The 23,261-nt window shown below is 34.3% G+C and overlaps 1 protein-coding gene across 6 annotated transcripts in view; it reads right to left on the bottom strand.

Annotated features, from left to right (window-relative positions):
* Wdr47 (WD repeat domain 47) overlaps positions 1-23,261 on the bottom strand; it is a 58,589-nt gene that overhangs the window by 13,008 nt on the left and 22,320 nt on the right. For 4 of the 6 annotated variants that reach the window (XM_058586320.1, XM_046467192.2, XM_058586322.1 and 1 more), the window contains 6 exons: positions 20,913-21,715; positions 16,552-16,678; positions 9,339-9,517; positions 6,321-6,581; positions 3,265-3,340; positions 956-1,113 (listed from right to left, as the gene is read on the bottom strand). In XM_058586320.1, coding sequence (XP_058442303.1) covers positions 956-1,113; positions 3,265-3,340; positions 6,321-6,581; positions 9,339-9,517; positions 16,552-16,678; positions 20,913-21,715 — 1,604 coding nt within the window. The remainder of the gene's footprint in view (positions 1-955; positions 1,114-3,264; positions 3,341-6,320; positions 6,582-9,338; positions 9,518-16,551; positions 16,679-20,912; positions 21,716-23,261) is intronic. The other 2 variants (XM_058586321.1, XM_058586323.1) reach the window with 1 other exon arrangement.

Raw genomic sequence — 23,261 nt, 5'->3', positions numbered from 1 at the left:
CATGCTATAATATGTATTGTTTTTACAATTAAAAAGGTTTATAGTTTGTTTTGTTTGGGTGCTTTTGTTTTGTTTGGTATGAAAACTACTCCTTTTGTGCCATTCATTTCCCTAACCAGAAAATCCAAATAGCTCATGATCTTTATAATGCTAGTTTGTTTTGATAGCATTTTATCAAATAAATGGACAAAAAGAGCAGTTAATTGAATAGTAAATAGTTTTAATTCAGATTTCTATAAGGTAACATCTAAGCTATTCGTTTTCTTAGTAACATTAAAGAATTCATTTTACACCTAATAGATAAGGTAATGTATCCTTTTTAAATGACGTGTCTTTAAAGATATATGTCTTATTTTCAAGTCCCATAATCTGTTAAAACAATAGGGTAAAACTATTGTTAGATTGATAAAATGAAATTTGAATTGTTGTAGGTTTAAAACAGTCAAATATGAGCAATTTCATATAGGTTAACCTAAGCCCCTTATAAGCTATCATAAGAAATGTGTATTTTCCCAGTGTGTAGCCAGTCTTACTTTATCTTTGGCAATTTAACTAGAATGTAAGAACTTTTCAGATAAAAAGCAAAATATAAAAATCATGGAAATAAAGAAAACTGGAGTAGTAAATGAATAATGGTCTAATCAAAAGCATTTTATGGAAAAGAAAATAATAATGATTTAAGTATATTTCCTAAACATTGAAAATCTAAAATAAAGCTTAAATACAAGGAAAGGAAGAAAGGATTGAAACACTACTAAACGGCAATTCTGAAAAAAGGACCAATATAGCTAAGTTAAAAACTAATGCAAGGGGTGGAGATGTAGCTCAGACGTAGAACACTTGCCTAACATGCATGAAGCCCTGGGTTTAATCACCAGCACCACCAAAGAAACCAAAAAACAAAACAAAATGAAAACCTAAGGCAAGAATGACAATACAAACCATCTATTCTTACCTTGGATCAATTACTTCTGGATAGGCACATACTCTCAGAGTTTTTGAATTTGAACCAACAGCATATAAACTACCACCTGGATGAAAAGCCACTGCTCTAACAGCTTGTGTATCTTCTAGAGTATTAATACAAACAAACTGCTTTTTTGATTTGTCATCCTACAGAAAGAATGAATATAAAAGTCATCCTGTGGAAAATATGAATTTGAAAGAATTCACCTTTATCAAATTTTAAATTCATTTGAACTATATTATTCCTGTTTGTTCACTTTGTGTTTAATACCTATAATTTTTTAAGTGAAAATTTCAAATTAGTCCTAATTTTTCTAGTTTTTGCTAATCATTACTAAATCAAAGTCAGTTCATAAACATTCAAGCTTTTCTTGGTGGTCAAGACAAAAGGTAAGATTAAAAATGTATTCCTAGCCAGGTGCAATGGTGCATGCCTATAATCCCAGAAGCTCTGGTGGCTGAGGCAAGAGGATTGCAAGTTCAAAGCCAGCCTCAGCAAAAGTGAGGCACTAAGCAATTCAGTGAGACCCTGTCTCTAAATAAAATACAAAATAGGGCTGGGGATGTGGCTCAGTGGTTGAGTGCCCCTGAGTTCAATCCCAGTTACCCACCTCCAGAAAAAAATGTATTCCCATATTAAGTTTTCTTTATTGTCAAGGAAAAAAATAATTCACACATATAGAAATCTAACAGAAATCAGAGAGCATCAGTTGTGTTTCTGAAAGTAGGAAGGAATAAAGTGTTATGGCACATGCCTGCAAGCCCAGCTACTTAGTAAGCTGAGGCAGGAGGATCACCTGAGTCCTGAAGTTCAAGACCAGAGTGGGCAACATTGTGACTATTATTACTATTATTTCCAACAATGAGTATTTCACTAATTCAAAGTGAAATTGGAAAATGTCCTTTTAAATTATAAAAATGATTTTAATTGGAATGTTTAAGTTTCCTTTTTACTTTAAACTGATAATCTCTCTCCACAGCTCTCTTATAAAGAGGCAAGTTAGAGACATTCTGAATAAAAGCTTTGGCAGCTCTTGTTACTGTTATCATTTGAAATCACACTATTACCCTGATTAAGACTGATTGGACCTGGGGACCTCTAGAGAGGGTGAGGTCAACAGACCCAACCAAATCCTGTCTTTGGGAAGTATGAACATCAAGTGCACACATAAAGTCAATCACTCAACTCTGGTTGTATTCTCAAAGTACTAGGACCATAATAACTACTTAAGAGTTTATGCAGCCATGAAACACATTCTCAGTGGGGGAAGTGGGGACAAAACGGATATCACACTATGCTTCTCTTATATAACTGAATTCTGTTATACATATGAATTTCATTAAAAATGTTATGTTTTCCATTAATCCATGTACAAGGAATGTAACATTTGCTAAGCGAATAGCATATGGAAGATGTAACATTTGCTAAGCGAATAGCATATGGAAGATAAGAAAAAAAAAAATGACTAATTTATTAAATGGCCTATAGCATGTAAAACCTTAATTACTATGAGTTGTTTTATAGCAGTAGCTACACACAGATTTTATTTTCTTTCTTTCAAGGTGTTTGGATTTTTAAAAATTTGTGACCATTTATAAAATAGGAGGTTTCACATAAAAATCTAATTTCAAGCTTTTCTTGAAAATCAAAAGAACCAGAAACACTAGGATTATATATTTGTTTGTGCAAGGAACAAATATACCAATGTATTTATCATGAAAATGGCTGAGTTTATTAATTTGTTACCTGTTATACCCTTATAAGCATATTCATTGTGACATATCCATACATTTGCATAAAATAATTTGGTCAACATCATTCCCCAGTTAACTCCCTAGTATCTCTTCTCCCACTTCCTCCCTCCCTCTAATCCCCTTCCCCCTATTCTGCTGGTCTCCCTTCCATTTTCATGAAAATCTATGGAATTAAAATTTGAACTAAGGAAAATAGAGAGAAAATATATACTAGTTAGGAAAGAATGTCTGATCCAAATCTAAAAACAGAAATATGAATGAGAAGCCAATGAAGATGCCAATAATATCTCAACAAATAAACAAATAGTACAGAGTCCCAATTTATGTGCCAATTTAAGGTCACTACTGGCATTAATATGAATACTCCAAAATGTGCTAAGACAACCTCTCCACTTAGTCCACTAACAGCTCAACTATGTTGAGATGAATACCAACATTAACAATAATGAACATTTCTAAAAATGGGTTTCTGTGAATAGAGAATTCTTTAGCAATATTTGTAAGTGCATATGAAAAAACAAACCACCTTCCCAAAAGTATTACCTCTTCCCCTCTTGACCTTGATATATTCCCTGAAGAATCTCCAAGAGATGGCTTAATGACCGAATGTTCTGATGAGCTGTAGGAGTAGAAATTCAAATATATTTTACTCAGAATATCAAAACAGAAACTAAATTACATATCTTTTCAATCTTTGATTTTTCTTTTTAGCAAATGACCTCACTGACCCTATTCAAAGTTACTCTGTGAAGTCATTTATTAAGAAGCTGTGGGTTCAGTAATACCAAGAATAGTTGTATGGTATGAAATGCCATCTGGAAAGATTAAGTCAAGTTCATACATTTTATAGTAAGATGTCAAGTACCTTTATTCTGTTTAGTTTCAAAATCCCGTCTATAATGTTTAAATACTACCCTAAGCAGAAACCTGGAGATTGCTCTTCAGGAAAATTACCTGGCCCAAAAGAAAAAACTAGCCAAAACTGACAGTTGAGAGTCCCTTAATGAAACAATACTTCTGTTAGTCACTTTTTTAAGGCCAAAGATAAACAAATCCATTTTGTAGCCTTTCCTTTCAATAAGCAAAACATGCTTATCCTTTCAATGCTTCACTCATTAAGACAGCCAAAGACTTCCTGAAAATTGAAGGAAGCCTCCTACATAAAAGACACTAAAACAGAAAGGGAAGTCAAGAAGAGAGGCAATTCAGAGAACAAGTTAAAACCTATAATTATAATCCTTAAAAAGGTAAGAGGAAATATTGAATCTTGGGAAAAGAGCAAGAGATATTTTTTTAAAAGGGAAATTTTAGAGAATAAGAGCTCTTTGAAAATTACAGTATGATAGTAGGAAAAAAAAAACAACAGAAAACAGAGGTGAAAAAAATCACTAATTTATACTTTTTAAATTTCTCTAAATTTTGGTTTCCAGCTTAAGAAAGCAACAAAATGAAGGAAAATAGACTCACTCTGAAGTATATCAGCATGAAGTTTCAGAATATCAGAGAAGAACCTGAAAAATTCCAGAACTGAAAAAGCAATAGGCCTCTGAGAAAGGATCAAGAATCAAAATGGCACCAGATATTTTAATAAGAACGCTAAAATTAGAAGATCCTAAGACAATGCCTTTTGAGATACAGGGTCTCACTGAGGAATGTTTCTACTCTAGAATCTGATACTAACAAATCAAGTGTGAAATACAATAAAAATATTTATACATGCAAAGTCTCAGAAACTTCACCTCTAATATATCCATTTCTAGGAAACTACATGAGATCTTGAAAACAGGAGGTCCAATACAGGAAAGAGACAAAGGAATCCCCAGAAAAATAGTGAAGAAAGTTCCAGAATTCACTAAGCCTATATAAAGTGGCCAAGAAAAAATGAATATAAAGTGAGGAACAAATGATCCTGGAGGAATATCTCCCAGGGAGAAAAATGGAATAAAGAATTTATCTGATATTTTTTGCTATCATAAAAGAAGTTTTATGGTTTTATATTTCTGTCAAAAACATTTGCCGAGTTTAGTGATAAATACTAAGACAACTAAGCATGTGTGCATGCATATTTGTACAACAAATTGGGGTAATTACATTTTCCTATGCCGTAGGAAAAGAAAAAGTTGTATAAAAAGGATATGTAATCATCTTACACTATATGATCCAGTTGTAACATTCACAGGGTTATGTAATGTTAACACTGAATACTCATTTAAACAAAAGTATGTGTAGGTGTGTGTATATATACATAAAAAGAAGGGGTAAACAAAGTGAGTGTGTTGTGGGTGGGAAAAATGATAGGGAATCAATGGATAATAAAAGCATGCTATTCATAAATGTGAAAATCTATAGCAAATTAAACATACAAATAAGTTGGAAAATGACAGCCTACAGGAAATAGAAATCATGGACAAAGATGCTAAGATAGGGCATTCTGTTTTATTTTTATTTATTTATTTTTGGTATCAGGGATTGAACCCAAGGATGCTTAATCACTGAACCATGTCCCCAATCCTTTTTTTTTAATTTTGAGACAAGGTCTCACTAAGTTGCTTAGGACTTCATTAAGTTGGTGAGGCTGGCTTTGACCTTGCAATCCTCCTGCCTCCAAATCGCTGGGATGGCAGTCATGTGTCACCAAGCCCAGCTCTGTTTTATTTTAAGCCTTGAAGTTATTATTTGTCTTTTCAAATCACACACACATATTACATTGATCAAAAAAATGAAAATTTGATACTGGAGAATGATATTGGCCAAATTATATTGTGCACATGTACAAATATGTAACAACAAATACCAATGTCATGTACAACTATAATGCACCAATAAAAAATATGGAAAGAAAAAATGATTTAAAAATTAAATTAAAATTTAAAATATGTGGAGTAATCAAAACAAGCATTGGAGAATAATAACAAAGAAGCAAATATTAGACAGATACATGTTCTGAAATAAAAGAATAGCTTGATACTAATTAGAAGGCCAATTTGTATAAGCATCCATGTGCCCAAAGTAAGTTGTACATTTTTAAATGAACCATTCTAAAAGTGTTTACATTAGTAAAAGAAAATGTTCCATAACTATTCCCATTGCATAAATTAACACTTGTTTACTAATGATAGCAAAAAAATTTTCTGAGTAGTGAGATAATATGCAAAGTCATCAATTGCTACAATTATCAGAGCTGCCAACACTGTCTTCCTGCAATCATTCTACCATCTTATAAAGCATTTTCCTGTGCCCTCAAAGACTGAGAATTTTAAGATTATTTGTAGAAAGATGACACAGGCAAGAAAAATGAAAATAAAGAAGATAAAACCTAAAACTATAGGATATCTGAGTAAAGATGACTTAAACAGAACTGCATTGGTGGTGGAGAGGAAGCAAAAAGAACACCTGAAGGAAAATAAAGATGACAAAGAGTCTTATTCAAAAGTTGGTAGAAAAGGAGACAGAAAAATGAAGGCAGACTAGAAAAAACTGGTGAAGCAGTGAGCTCTAAAACTTTCTCTTGTAAGTCTCCAAAAAGAATTCAACTTTCTATGTTTCTATTCATTAGTATGAACTTAGTATTTCCCAGTTTTATAAAGAGAAGCACTTACATTTGGCTTCCACAAGAAGGTGATTCCTCGAGAAAAGGGATGTGATTTGTTGATCCAGGATTACGAGGAGTGCTTGTGTGAATATTTGAAGTATCATGTGTTAATCTCTGGCTAGAGTCTTGAGGTGGTGTAGCAAAACTAGTCACAGAAGAATTATTAGATCCATTAGCTTTGCTCCCGTTACATTGCTGGTTTAGCACTGATACCTCATTACCAAGGCTATCCATTCCAATATTTAATTCACCAAGTTTTTGAATAGACCTGTGAAATCAAAAAATGCGAGTAGTTTTTAATTACATTCATAATGTATCAAAGATTAGAGGAAAGTAAATATATGCGCATGTAATTGATGGCAAATTTAGTGTTAAAAATTACTATCAATTTAAGACATAACTAAGGTACTAAAAGAAGATCCAAATTTTCCCAGTGCCACACTGTAAAGGAGATAGGCATAACGGGTATAATTGAGTCCTTAAAAGCACCTTTTACTGGGCATGGTGGCGCACACCTGTAATCCCAGTGGCTCAGGAGGCTAAGGCAGAAGGGATTGAGAGTTCAAAGCCATATTCAGCAAAAAAAAGTGAGGCACTAAGCAAATTCAGTGAGACCCTATCTCTAAATAAAATACAAAATAGGGCTAGGGATGCAGGTCAGTGGCTGAGTGTCCCCGAGTTCAACTTGAATGTCTTAAGCTGGTTCCTTGTCTAGGTACTTTGTTAATCTGCATCCTGTCTGCATCCCAGGAACTTTGCTTCTCCTCTGTTGATTGTTTTTAATTAAATTTTACTTTTGGACAGAGTGAGGTACCAGTGAATTCCTTTTCTACTGGCAAAATAGTAGAACAGTTCAGTCAAATTAAAGGGGCAACGGAGAAAGATTGATGGGGGCATGATGTGATTCTCCAACACATGATAATATCATTTTAAAAATTTGTTTTAAATTTATTATAGGAGGTCTAGACTTTGATTTAAGCAATTTCAAATGTGCTAAATTTTAAAAAAGAAATTGTAAACAACTGTTTAATAATAAATATGCAGAAAACTGAACTTAAATTGTTTAAATTCTATTTATGATTGTCCTTTAAAAAAAAAAAGGATAGCTTAACTTAATTCTGAGGAAGCACAACCCTACCACTATTAGGGTCACAGAACCTTGACACTTCAACTTGTAATTAATTCCCTGCTAAACATCTTTTTTTCACAGAAAAATAAATTAGAAAGCCAAACTGCAACCACGCTCTTTTTATTTTCAGTGCTAGGGATGGAACCCAGGTCCTATAAATGATAGGCAAGTACTTTACCACTGAGCTATACCCCCCGACTTTAATGAATATAAAGAAAAATTCTAAAAATCAGAAGTGGCAATTCACCACATAAGAATATTTCTGACAAAGTACTGACTTCATCAGAAGTAGTAAGAAAATGATCCCCAGATTGAATGTTCAGAGAAGAATCTTAAAGTCACCCAGGGAGGCTAAGACAGAAGGATCTCGAGTTGAAAGTCAGCCTCAACAAGGGTGAGGTGCTAAGCAACTCAGTGAGACCCTGTCTCTAAAATACAAAATAGGGCTGGGGATGTGGCTCCGTGGTTGAGTGCCCCTGAGTTCAATCCCTGGTACTACTCCCCCACCCAGGAAAAAAAGAATCTTGAAGTCATTAATATAAAACACTCCCTGCATGAAGTTTTGGCGTGAGGATCCATTTCAGGTTCATAAGAGTTGCAAGTCACTCAGAGTATCAAACAGACTGAACCAAGTGAGGATCTAAGGGTCACCACTGAAGTTGCCTAATCATAATCATGAAAGCCAACATTAATAGGACACTTTCTGTGTGTCAGAAATTGCTCTAAGTACTTTTACATATGTAATTCATTCAATCTCCAACAACCCTCGTTCACTTAAATATATATATTCATCATTGATTTTTTTAATATTTATTTTTTAGTTACAGTTGGACACAATACCTTTATTTCACTTATTTTTATGTGGTGTGGAGGATTGAACCCAGGGTCTCGCATGACCACTGAGCCACAACCCCAGCCCTCATCATTGATTTTTAAACACAGACATATGCACATATACCCACATAAATATATTCCTGATTAGCAACAATATATTTTATACTGTTTAGCCAAAAATTATAAGAAAAAAATCATTTAAATATGCTGAATCCAAAATAATCTATAGGTTTTTTGTTTTTGTTTTCTATTTGTTTGTTTGAGATGGCGTGTTGCTATGTTGCCAGGCCGGCCTCAAACTCCAGGGTTCAAGCCATCCTCTTGCCTCAGTTTCTCAAGTAGCTGGCCCACTACTGTGACCAGCTGAATCTGTAGGTTTAAGCACTCATTTTAAGTATAAAAATAATAGCTACCAATATTGTGCTTATAATGTGCTAGGTACTGTTCTAAGCACTTTACATTTAATCTTCATGGTAAACTTGAGAATTAGATGAGAGAATAGGCAAAAAGAAACTAAGTAATTTTTTTCTGGTCCTCAGCTACCCTAGGTCAGAGCTGGATCCATTTGGCAATCTGCTTCTAACTTATGGGCTGAACTACCACACTCTTCTCGAGTTGCTTAGGGAAGAAGGACAAAACTAGATGAACCCATAGAACTCTGTGACTGGAAGACATTATGTAACTCTTCATTACTTGAAACACTTAAAAATCCTGAAAAGTTCAAAGTGAATGGAAAGTAGCAGTTAGTGCTTGCTTTAAATAACTTTGAAATAATTCCTTATATTTTAAAAAAGTAATTAGGGCTGGAGTTGTAGCTTGGTGGTAGAGAACTTGCCCAGCACATGTGAGGCACTGGGTTTGATCCTCAGTATCACATAAAAATAATAAATAAAATAAAGGTATTTTTTAAAAAAAAGTAACTAGGGCTGGGGTTGTGGCTCAGTGGTACAGCACTTGCCTAGCATGTGAGAGGCACTGGGTTCGATTCTCAGCACCATATATAAATAAAGAAAACAAACGTCCAACAACAACAACAACAACAAAAGTAACTAGAAGACCTACCTATTAAGGAATTGCTCAGTAAGATTCTGCTGTTGATCAGGACCATCCTCCTGATTCACACCTCCTTCAAGCAACATTTGTTGGTATATCTGTCGCTGCTGCTCCTTCTGTTCTAAATGCTGTTGATAGCGTAATCTTTGCCTGTAATATTCTTGAAATTGTTCAGTGGAATCTCGAAGCTTAAAAATATTAGAAAAAACAATGATTTGAACATACTATGAATATGTGTCTTCCCTCAGCAGTATCCTCTACAATTGCTGAATAAAAGATTCAACTAAATTTAGCAATTACAAAACACCTAACATCATTGCTCTTTGAAAAAGAATATCCACGAGTCTTAATACTCAAAGATATTAATTTGTTTTATTCCACAGCAACAGACAATCAAAATGGTTGTCCTTCCTTGACTAACCCAAAATAAAAATGCAAATTAAGGTTATAAGGGACATAGAGTAAGAGAATATGTAGATAAAGAATAAAACAAACTTTTGCATTACTTAAATAAAAGTACATATTGAAGAAATTCATTAATACTTAATAAATACAATCTTAACTTGTTATACATGTTTAATTTAAGCATGTAAATGGTCTAACGGGTTTCTACTGAGAGAAACAAAATTTCCTCCAAAAGTAGGTTTCAAGTGTTCTCTCACAAGGAAGAATAGTGGGCATTAAATTTAGCAGTCTCAATATTCCTACTCAATCCTTCTAAAAAACTTATATAGTACTCAAACTTATATGACTGAGATATTTAATGAATTCAAATATTGGCAAAGAAATACAGCCCTGCCAAGCTGAAATCGGTCATATTGTGTGGATCATGTGCACTGTGATTATCCTAGAATAAATCGATCATCTCCAAAATTGACCATCACTAACAATAATTTTTTTTTAAAGAGAGAGAGAGAAAAAGAGAGAGAGAATTTTTAAATATTTATTTTTTAGTTATCGGCGGACACAACATCTTTGTTTGTATGTGGTGCTGAGGATTGAACCCGGGCCACACGCATGCCAGGCGAGCGTGCTACCGCTTGAGCCACATCCCCAGCCAACTAACAGTAATCTTAACGAAGAGTTATCTAAAGCCAAAACTGTCTCCCTTTTGGGAGAAACAGAAACAACCCTTCCCTATTTAATAACTTTAGCAATAACTCTTGTTAGAGTCTGTAAACAAGTCTGGATGGTGCCTGGCATTTTGCCAGAGGGAGTGGTTTGTGAAGTAACGCCAGCGAGCCATTAAGCGTGGAGATTCCTTATGGGTTGACTGCTGTATCTAGTTTATGTTAATTAAGATAAGCTGTGTGGAATGTATAAATACCCCTCCGGTCCTACAATAAACGGCTCCCACTCCTGCTGTATCAATGTACACAAGTTGCTCGTCACCCCCCCCCCCCCCCCCCCCGTTATTTTGCTGCAGCCGGACTGCAGCAACTCTGAGATAAAATTACCCATATGGTCTTAAATTCTTAGTATAGTAAAATATAACAAATGTGTCTTCTTAGTTATTTTAAGTATATAATTCAATGGCATTAATTACATTCACAATGTTATGTAACCATTATCAATATGTCTAATATTTTTTTATCAGGCCAAACAGAAACTGTAACTATTAAGCTATAACTCCCCATTCTTCCCTCCCCTCAGTCCCTGGTAACCTCTATTCTATTTGACATATTTCATATAAATAGATTTACACAATATTTTTCATTTGTATCTGCTTATTTCACAAAGCATGAGGTTTTCAAGGTTCAGCCATGTTGTGGCATGTATCAGAATTTCCTTTTTATGGATAAATGATATTCCACCTTAATATATACCACATTTTATCTGTTCCTCTGTGGATGGACATAAGAATTATTCTCATCTTGGATTACTATGAATAATGTTGTAATGAGCATGGGCATACAAACAAAACAGAGACTGTTCCAGTCTCTGCCCTCAATTTTTCAGAGTATACACCTAGGAGTGGAATCTATATGTATGTATGTATCTTTATATCTATTTATTTACTTACTTATTTATGAATTACTGGGGACCAAACCCAGGGCCTTATGCTTGCTAGGCAAGCAACTCTACCACTGAGCTACTTCCCCCATCCACTTCAACTGTTTTCCACAGTGTCTGTACCATTTTACATTCCAACCAACAATGTACAAGGATTCAAATTTCTCTACATCCTCACTAGCACATATTTTCCACAGTTTTATTCTGATTTACATTTCCCTAATGATTAATGCCATTAGGTATATTTTTCATGTGCTTACTGGCTATTTGTAATATATTCTTTGAAGAAATATCTATTCAGGACCTTTGCCTATTTTTAAATTGGTTTGTTTTTTATTGCTAAGTTGTAGGAGTTCTTTATATACTCTGGATATCAAAGCTTAACAGATACAATTTGTTAATAGTTTTCTCATTCTGTAAATTGTCTTTTCACTTTCTTAACAGTGTACTTTGATGCACAAAAGTTTTTAATTTTGATGAAGTCAAATTTACATTTATTTATTTACTTATTTGGTACTAGAGATTGAACCCAGGATTGTTTAACCACTGAGCTACATCCCTAGGCCTTTTTATTTTTTATCTTGAGAGAGGGTTGTGTTAAGTTGCTTAGAGCCTAAGTTGCTGAGGCTGGCTTTAACTTGCAATCCTGCTGCCTCAGCCTCCCCAGTCACTGGGTTATAGGCATGTGACACTGCCGCCCAGCTATATTTTTACTTTTGTTGTTCACACTTTTCATGTCATATTTAAGGATGCATTACAAAATCCCAAGGTCATAAAAATTTATATCTGTTTTTAAGAATTTTATGTTTTAGGGCTGGGGATGTGGCTCAAGCGGTAGCACGCTCGCCTGGCATGCGTGCGGCCCGCGTTCGATCCTCAACACCACATACAAACAAAGATGTTGTGTCTGATGAAAACTAGAAAATATATATTTAAAAAATTCTCTCTCTCTCTCTCTCCCCCCTCACACTCTTTCTTTAAAAAAAAAAGAATTTTATGTTTTAGTTCTTACAAGATTCATTTTGAGTTAATTTTTGTACACTAACTTCATTCTTTTACACATAGAAATACAGTTATATCAGCACCATCTGTTAAACAGACTATTGTATCCCTATTAAATGGACTTGGAATCCTTGCTAAAAACCAGTTGGCCATAAATGAATGAGATTTTTGTACTGTCAATTTTATTCTCCTGATCGATGTCTATTCTCATACAAATACCGTAAGACTGTAGCTTTGTACCAAACTTTGAATCATGAAGGGTAAGTCCCACAAGTTTGTTCTTTTTCAAGACTGTTTTGGCTAGGTGCAGTGGTTCACATCTGTTCTCCCAGCTACTTACCAGGCTGAGGCAGGAGGATCATAAATTCAAGGCCAGCCTGGATAACATAATAAAACCTGTCCCAAAATAAAATTAAAAAGGGCTAGGCATACAGAACTTTGCCAAACATGTGTGAGCCCTGGGTTTAACCCCAAAGGGGGAAGGGGATTGTTGGTTATTTGGACCCCTTACAATTCAATATGAATTTGAGCATCAAGTTTGTCCACTATTGAAAAAGAAACTACAGAATTTTTATGAGGAATATATTGTACTTTCAGATTTCACTGGGTATTGAAGTCTTTGATTTGGGGTACTGGGGATTGAACCCAGGAGTGCATTTTTAATGAACTACATCCCAAACTTATTATTATTATTATTTTTTGAGACAGGGTCTAAGTTGCTGAGGCTGACCTTGAATTTAAAATCCTGTCTCAGCCTCTCAAATTGCTCGGATTACAGGGATTACCTGTAATTCACTGTGCAGCTGGTATTGACATCTTAACAATATTAAATCTTCCTGTCTATGAACATGGGATATCTTAGATCTTCTTAAATAGCTTTCAGCAATGTTTTGTTTCTTTGTTTTTGTGGTACAGGGGATTTAACCCAGGGGTGCTCTACCATTGAACTACAATTCCCAGACCTTTTTTATTTTAATTTTTTAAAATTTTGAGACAGGGTCTTGCTAAATTGCCAAGCCTGGCCTTGAACTTGCAATCCACCTACCTTAGCCTTCTAAGTCACTGGGATTATAGGCAGGTGCCACCCCTGGCTCAACAGTTTTATAGTTTTCAATATATAGGTCTTTAACCTCTTTGGTTTAATTTATTTCCAAGTATTTTATCTTTTTACATGTTTATATAAATAAATTGCTGCTTTATTTGCTTTTCAAAAAATTCATAGCTTGTATGTAGAAATATAAATGATTTCTCTGTGTGGGTCTTCTACTATGCAACTTTGCTCAATTTATTAGCTTCCTTGCTAATTCCTTAGGATTTTTTTTTAATATTTATTTTTTAGTTGTAGTTGGACACTATACCTTTATTTATTTTTATGTGGTGCTGAGGATGGAACCCAGGGCCTCAAACATGCTAGGCGAGTGCTCTACTGCTGAGCTACAACCTCAGTCCATCCTTAGGATTTTCTATGTATAGGAACATGTCATCAATGAATAGACATAGTTTTACATCTTCTTTTCCAATATGGATGTGTTTTGTTTCTTTTCCTTGTCTAATTGTTCTGGCTAAAACTTCCAATAATATATTTCCAATAGCAGCGTCGAATAGCAGTGGTGAAAGAAGGCATTGTTGTTGTTGTTCCTGATCCTAGTGGGAAAGCCCTCAGTCTTTCACTACTAAGCACGTTAGTTGTGGGTATTTCATAAATACCCTTTACCATTCTGAGGAAATTCCCTCTAATCCTGGTTTCTTGAAAGTTTTTATCATGAGGAAAGTGTTGAATTTTGCCAAATACATCAACTGAGATGTGGCTTTTTTCCTTAATTCTATTAGTATAATATATTACATTGATTTTCTTCAATTAGGATAGAAGATTATTATTTTTTTAAGAGAGAGAGAGAGAGAGAGAGAGAGAAAGAGAGAGAGAGAGAGAACTTTTTTAATATTTATTTTTTAGTTTTCGGCAGACACAACATGTTTGTTTGTATGTGGTGCTGAGGATCGAACCCGGGCCGCACGCATGCCAGGCAAGTGCGCTACCACTACCGCTTGAGCCACATCCCCAGCTCAGAAGATTATTATTGATATGTAAATTTCTTTTTTTTTTTGGTACAGGGGATTGAACTCAGGAGTACTCAACCACTGATCCACACCCCCAGCCCCCCCTTTTTTAAAATTTTTTTTAGTTGTTGATGGACCTTTATTTTTTTTAAATTTATTCATATGTGGTGAGGAGATCAAGCCCATATAATGCAAGCATTGTACCAATGAGCTACAACCCCAGGCCTACCAGCCCTTTTTTTGTATTTTATTTAGAGACAGGGTCTCACTGAGTTGCTTAGTGCCTTGCAGTTGCTGCGGCTGGCTTTGAACTCTCGATCCTCCTGCCTCAGCCTCAACTGGATTACAGGTGTGCCCCACTGCACCCAGCTTCTTATGATGTCTTTATCTGTCTTTATGGGAGCCTCATAAAATGAGTTAGAAGTGTTTCCTTCTTTTCTAAATTTTTGGAAGAATTTGAGAAATACTGGTGACACACATACATACACAAATGTCCAGCTCTTCCTTAAATGTCTAGTAGATCTTACCAGTAGAGCCATCTGAAATTATATTTTTATCTGTTGGGAGGATTTTAATTACTGATCCATCTCTTTACTAGTTATAGGTATGCTGAAATTTTCTATGTTTTTTTTCTCGAACCAGTTTAAGTAATTTAACCATTTCATATAGGTTATCTGATTGTTTTACATTAGTCAAAATAATTTATAATCACTTTTATTATTACATGGTCAGTTGTAATGTACATAGCTTCATTTCTGATTGTAGTTGTCTTCTCTTTTTTCTTTAGTCACTCTAGCTAAAGATTTGTCAGTTTTTTTAATTAATATTTTCAAAGAACTAACTTATGGTTTTATTGATTCTATCTATGATTTTCTCTGCTTTTGTGTGTGTATATGTGTGTGTGTGTGTATGTGGCTGGGGATTGAACCTAGGGCCTCATGCATGCTAGGCAAACACTACCACTGAACTACATTCCCAGTCCTCTAACTTCATTCTTAACATTTAATAAAAAAAAATTATTCAACTTATTAAAATCAATTAACAACTGTTTCGATGTGGCATGCTGTATAAATTCTCTTCTCAAGCTTGGTGTGGTGGTGCGTGTCTATAACATCAGTGACTTGGGAGGCTGCTGGATGGGATAGGAGGATCAAAAATTCGAGGCCACCCTCGGCTACTCAGGTAGATCCTGTCTCAAAAAATAAAAAGGGGTGGGAATATAGCTAACTGGTAAAGCATCTGTGGGTTCAATCCCCAGTGGCACAAAAAGACAAAAAAAGAAATAAAATTCACTTCAAATACAATTTCTTTTCAAAAACACCAAAGAAAAATAACCTGGAACCTTAGACTTAGGACCATGTCATCAATGAATAGAAATAGTTTTACCTCTTCTTTTCCAATTTGCATGTGTTTGTTTCTTTTCCTTAGACCTAGATAAAAGTATTATTCTGAATTATAAATATTTATTTTTTTGTTCATTAGATCTTATTATTGACAGGCACAATGGCCCACAGCATGCAATCCCTGCAACTCAGGCTAAGACAGGAGGATTTGCAAATTCAAGGCCAGCTTTAGCAATTTAGTGAGGTCCTAAGCAATTCAGGAAGACCCTGTCTCAAAGTGAATAATTAAAAAGGCTGGGGATATGGCCCAGTAGTTAAATGTTCCCCCACACCCCCGGTTCAATCCCTGGTACCAAATAAATAAATAAATGAGAATAGAAGAGCTGAGGGATGTAGCTCAGTGGTAAAGTGCCCCTGGGTTCAATTCCTAGTACAAAACAAAACAAAACAAAACAAAAAAAATTTAGTAAGTAAAATGTACAGTATATGCCGTTCAAGTGCAAACTAGTGACATTTAAGGTAAATTCAATTATTTGAGTCCTAAAATATTTAAGAATAGTGACTACAGTATTTTATATTTTTAATAAATTCATCTGTTAAAAACATTATAAAATACACAATGGAAGCTAAATATACCATACATTCTTTGGGAAGAGGAAAGAAAATGAGCCAATAATATGTCTAGATCTCTCTCTCCTTTTCCCAAATAGCAGAAAATTCTTTTAAAATTTATACAAAGAGAATAATTATTTGGTATAGTAAATATTACCTCAGAAATGATAGTTATTAGGTGTAATAAATATTACCTCATTTTTTTCTTGCTTAGCTGGTCCTGGATTCTGTGCTCCATTTGCAGGCTCTTTTTCTGAGACTGAACTCTGGCCCAAGACTTCACCACTGATAGGTTGCTGTGCCTCTACGGGTGTATCACTTCTTTCCAAAAAGATGCGGAGACGGCGGGGGGAGACACAGATGGGAGTGAAGGAACATAAATTTTAGAGAAATTTTAATTCTTAAAAAAATGAATATTTAATATAAGTGCTTATCAACTGCATAAAAGATAAATTTTTTATCTTACTTTCTTCCCTTAAGTAAACTACAAAAAAAAAAAAAAAGGATTTTAAAAAAAGAATGTGTTTTTAGGGAGGAGTATTTTTCTTTTCTTTTTTAGATAGAGTCTCATTGTGTTGCCCGGCTCATCTCAAATGCCTAAGCTCAAGTGATCTTTCTGCCTTGGCTTCCTGAGTAACTGGAATGATAGGTGCACACCACTTGCTCTGGATAGAACATGTGTTTAATGAAGGAACCCCACTTCATTACACAAGGAGGATAATCAGTTGTATGGTCTTGGGAAAGTTACTTAGATTCTCTGTGGCTGAACTTCATCTCTAAACTGGATAAGATGGATGATCTAATGCCTAGATTCGCTTCATGAAATATAAATCTGTGATTTTATTATCCAAGCACATACTCTTTTCCTAGTCTCTACAAAGTTTTAAAAATTTTATTAAAAGGCTTTCTTTGGTCTATTTATGCTTAACATAAAAACAAAACATATTTTTCAATATTTTTAATGTATACTAATCATAAACTTCATGTTAGGTTGTCTCTAATATTCTTCCAAAACATTAACAATTTTGAATTTTCACAGCTACTCTGTTTAAAAATTTTAATACTTCATCTATGGATGAATACCAGTTATTTACACAGATTACCTATTGGTACAAAGCACCAGAGGAACAACTACAAAAGTAAAATTATCTCTGCCTTCAAGGAATTTGATTTTAAAGTAGTCTCATAATGGCCTATCCAGATGGAAGTATGTAAAACAATCAAAATACAGAGTGGGATTAAGAAAGTAAAGCTGGATGAGTCAATAGCACAAAGATGCTCTTTAGATAGGAGCCTGTACTCCTGAGTACCTGAACATACACAGACAACACACCTCCAGAAAGACCTGTTAAGAATTTTCATTACCAGACTGTGCTGTAAATTCCTAATGATCATAAGTCCCTTTTTAGGTCTATATAATAGAATTTATAAAGAGTTATTAGTTATAAAGAGGATAATTAATGAATCTTCATAAAGTAACACTTCATTTAATTTTCCAATTTATATATAACATCATCATCTTACTTAACTTGCATAATAACTGTGGCAAATTCAAAAAACAAATTCAAAAAACAAGTGATTTTTCCAAAAATTGCAAAGCTAGTAAATAGGACTAGAGCTTGAACTCAGTCTTCAGACTCTAAATCCAGTGCTAGCTCAAGCTGGAAAACACTTCAATTTTGAGACCATAACATTGAATAGCCAAAGCTTACATATTTCAACTGATTTTCTCTGTTTTGAGTTTATTTCTGTTCAAGTGAAAAGATATCCTTACAAAACACCACCGTTCCCGTAAAACCTTTCTTTGCTGTTTTATTTTCTTGTTTACCATAGTAGTTTAATCATCGTATTCCAGGTATGTAGTCTGGGATACGTACCTGGGATATGTAGTCTGGGTGTCAGCACATATTAAATCCTCAAAATAATTTTTAAATGGATACTAGCTTCAAACAAATATTAACAAAAGTAACACAAGTAGGAGTCTCTTCATGTGTCAGTTTTAACACAATAATCTAATCAAGTTTCCCAATATTTTAAAAATTATACCTTAGTTTTATAAATTAACTTGTTTCAAAGTAAATTTTTATACTTTATCCACAGCACAATAGCTCTCCCACATCATTTCATTAGCAGTACTTCTCACACACTGCCATAACAAGACTATGAGCTCTGAAAGGAAGACATTTATATTTATTGAGCACCACTCATATGCCTCCCCCTCTAGGAGGGGGATTTTTCTCATTTTACAAGTCCACATCCTATTATATAGAGGAAATATTTGGAGACTCAGGGACTAAGTTTCTTCCCCAAGGTCACATAGCTAAATGGCAGAACTCAAACCCAAGTCTGACTTCAAAGGCCATGTTCTATTCGTTATTCCATACCATTTTTTCCTCACAAATTTCCAATTTCAGGGGCATGACAAATATTCTCTGAATTATTGCTACTATTTAGCTGATAACATGAATCACTTTTTGACATGTCACATTTTCTCTTTTTATAATGGTCTGGTAATTTATACACTATTTCTATCTTTATTCAGACATTCCTCCATTTCTACTACTTTCTTTATATAAGAAATATCACACATATAGTCAGATTTTGCTAGATTTTTGTGCATGCTTTCTCTCTATACAGACAATCCTACTGATGCAAAAATCCAAACACGTCATTGCTTTTCTGACTAAGAAGCTTCTGTCACTTTAAGTACACAGAAGAATATCAGCAATTCCCTCAGAATTGAAGCCCAGCATTCCAGATGATGCAAGTTTTCTCTAAAAGGGAAGGCCAGGAAAAGTTTAAAATAATCTCTACAAATACTCAAGCCCCACATTCCTTTAGGATTTAAACAGAATATACAAATATAAAATTATTATCATCCATTTTCATCCCTAAATATCATCTTTATTTTTTTTAACTTTATTTTTTTTAATGTGGTGCTGAGTATCAAACCCAGGGCCTCACACGTGCTAGGCAAGCACTCTACCACTGAGCTACAATCCCAGCCTCATCTTTATCTTTCAAGTATGAAATACAGAGCAGTAAGTTACCAAATCACCCTGGCAATCAGGAAATCCCTCACTTAACTGATCCTAGGTAGATTACTCCTGCCTTTCTTTAAAAAAAGATTAGAGAAAGTTCGCAACCCTTTCCTCTACAATTTCACAGCTATTAACAGAAAATGCTTTCCTATATATTTACCCTATATGTCTGATCCCTTACCTAAAGACCTCCACTTGCTCTAATAAAACCTTTTTGTTCCATTGTTCTAGATGTGGAACACCTATAAAAACTTAAATAGAACAACAAATATACCACTTAAGGTACATTTACTATGTTTACCAGAACTGAAAACTTTGGACTTACTGGGTTAAACAAATTCTGAGTCCAGTGCTCCTTTCTCCACAAAGAATGTTGCAACTATCCTATGTAATATAAAAAGATTTTTATGCTCTTTTGTGAAATAAATTTGTTGCAGTCAATACTAGTATTTCCACAGTACTAACACTGGGGTACAGAAAACCATCTACATGTTTCAGTAGGTTCCCAGTAAAAGCAAGACAGAAAGTTTCCTAAACCATGAACTAAATAATTGCTAATCAGGAGATGCTAATTCATGCTAGGTACACTGAGTGGTACCTTTAACATTTCTTTCATATGTATGAAGAATCACTAATAGAAAGGCAAAGGGAAATAATCAGAGTTCTATGTAGATAGTTATTCACTACAGTAACACTTACAGTAAACAACCAGATGCTCTACAATAAGGAATCAAGGGTTGGAGGTATAGTTCAGCAAGAGAGTATGCCTAGCATGTGTGTGAGGCCCTGGGTTCCATCCCCAGCACCTCCCCCCAAAAAAAACCAATAAGCAATTGTTATGATGTAGTTTTACAATAGAATACTGCATACTTATTAATCACGGATCTCAAGAATGTTTAACAAGCCAGGTACAGTTGTGCAGCCTATAATCCCAGCAGTTCAGGAGGCTGAAGCAGGAGGATCACGAATTCAAAGCCAGCCTCAGCAATGAGGCACTGAGCAACTCAGTGAGACCCTGTCTCTAAATACAATACAAAACAGTGCCAGGGAATGTGGCTCAGTGGTTGAGTGCCCCTGAGTTCAATCTCCAATACCACTTCCCAAAAAAATGTTTAATAATATTAAAAAAAATTCATGATCTTTCAAATGAAAAAAGAAAATTAAATGAAAACATACATTATATTCCCAATCTAAAAAAAGTATTCATAGAAAAATTTAAAAAGAACTGGTCATCTAAGTGTAAGACTGTAGAATTTTAATCTCAATACTATTACTTCACTGTAGTTTCCAAATTTTCTTCATAACACATATTGCCTTCATAGCCAGTAAAAGAGTAGGTTGAAAATAAAAATTTTTCTCTTATAAAAATTTTCTCTTCTTTTAATTATCTGAATTTTAAACCCTTTCTAAAGTTTTAAGGACTAACTTTCAAGGGACTTGCACATTAAGAAACACACACATGAACAAAAAACAATAACACAGAGATTTCCTAATTTTTATGAATAATTGCTTACCGCTCAGGGGATTCCTCATAAATACTGTGACATTCTGTATTCTCAAGCATGAGACTTCTACTGAGGTTTTGTACCCCTGGATAATGGAAGTTAGCAAAGGAGTGTGACATTGGAGAAGTTTTGTTCCCAAGATCTGAGATCCTCTTATCATGACTAGTTAGTCCACAAGTGAGGCCATCTAAAGCAGGATTAAGAGAGCGGGTCATATAGGCATCAGCTGATTGAGGTCTTCTCATTGGGGATGATGGATATGGAGAAAGTTTGCTGATGAGAGGAGTCAAAAGATCAGCATATGCAGCTTTTGTAGGTTTCAGAAGTTTGTCAACATGAATATTAAGCATTTTCTGTTCAAAAGCACAAGAAAAGACAGAAGAAGGGAGATTCTGAAGCCATGACAATAAACTTAGATCCAAATCATCACAACCATTACCACATAGGAGGTCGATGCCAAGAAGTACTTCACTTTCTGTAATTTCTTCTCCAGTTGCTTTACTCTGACAAAATTCTACACAGCATTCATAAAGCAGGCCCTTCATCACAAGCTGAAATAAACGATTGTTACTTGCTTTAAAACCAGCCTCACTTAGCTTCCTGTCAGCAGGGATGAATTCTGCAACCATGACACAAGCCTCTTCGAAACAGTGAACTCGTGCAGTGCTAGGATTCCAATCCTTAAACTCAGCATGATTTGTCAGACGAGGCAAAGTCAAAAGTAAACAGAGCTTGCTATAGTCATCTTTAGAGGGACAGTACTCTTCTAGAGCATGTAAACACTGCACAGCTTCTTGCATGGTAAATTCCAACTGTAAAAAAAAATATATACAAATGATAACTATAAAAAGAGGAAATATATATGCATATATATAAAATCACCATAAAAAGTAAAATATGAAATCTGAAAAAGAATATAAAAGATAATTTCTGAGGTAATAGAATACACATACAATTTGTAGATGTGTAACCATTTTCAACTAAGGAAACAAAATGTGTTCACAACAAAAATAAAAAGAATAATTTGATTAATTAGCACATCAAACTTTTATCCATAAATTAGTGCTCTAATTCAGGTTTTAAATTATCATTTTCAGGCGGCTGGGGTGTGGCTCAGAGACAGAGCACTTGCCTCCCACATGTGAGGCACTGTGTTCAATCCTCAGCACCACATAAAAGTAAATAAATAAAGATACCGCATCCATGTATAACTAAAAATTGTTTAAAAAAAATTGTCATTTTCAGATGGATAACTTTTTCAAGGTAAGAAAAACTGAGTTTTTTCAGAAGTGAAAACTAAAGCATGCTAATATTTGCTTGTTTAAAAAGTCTTTTATTTGGCTTATCTAAATAACAAAAGATAAAATAACCATTTTCTTAGTTCCAACTTGCCTTAGGGCAAATTTGCAAGGGGAAAGAAATCAAACCAGAAAAAGGAAACATTTAAACAGTTGATTTACTACAAAAAAAATAGTAAAGATAGACTAAAAGGAAGCTTAGCTGAGAGATAAATTATGACAGGTATCTCAGAGCTTACCTAGTCCAGTCTCCCAATCTTACATATAGGAAAAATTAAGATGGAGATTTAATCAAGGTAATTCAGTTGATTAATGACAAAGACAGAATAAAAGTTATGTCTCCTTTATGCTATGTCCATGTATGAATATACCACAATGAATCATATATATATATATATATATATATATATATGTATGTATATATGTATAAAAAATATTATATACATGATTTATATTATATATGTAAAATTATAATTTACAATTAAAATCCCACTATTACGTACAGTGGGATAATGTATAATTATAATACACCAATTAATAATGTTAAAAAAAGAGGTCTCTGAGTTAATGTCTCAGTGTTTCTCCCCCACACACTTTTAAACATCATTATCTGGCAGACATTTTTCTATTATACATGAAACTTCCACTTTAATATTGTTTGATCTTTGCTTTGGTCTGAATGTCTGTGTCCCCACCAAATTCATTTCTTGAAATCCTAAACCCCAAGGTGATGATATTAAGAGGGTGGAGTCTTTGAGAAAGGATTAGGCCATGAAGGTTCATCCATTACTGATGAGATTAGTATTCTTATAAAAAAAAAAAGACCAAGACTAGGAGTGTAACTCTATGATTGAGAAGTACTGAATTCAAGCCCCAGCATTACAAGGAAATTGTTTAAAAAGAGCTAGAGAAACCCCAGGAAGAGCAAGTTAGTCTCTTCAACCATGTGAGAATACAGTTAGAAGGTGCTACCTATAAACCAGAGAGCAAGCCCTCAACATATGTTGAACTGCCAGCACCTTGATTTTGGAATTCCCAGCTTCCAGAACTGTGAAAAATA

Source organism: Marmota monax, unplaced genomic scaffold (genome assembly GCF_021218885.2).
Source record: "Marmota monax isolate L192 unplaced genomic scaffold, Marmota_monax_Labrador192_F-V1.1 WCK01_AAM20220418_F8-fsc00181, whole genome shotgun sequence".
NCBI classification, from domain to species: Eukaryota; Metazoa; Chordata; class Mammalia; order Rodentia; family Sciuridae; genus Marmota; species Marmota monax.
Note: the sequence above shows the minus strand (reverse complement) of the source record. Positions and strands in the feature narration are given on the sequence as shown.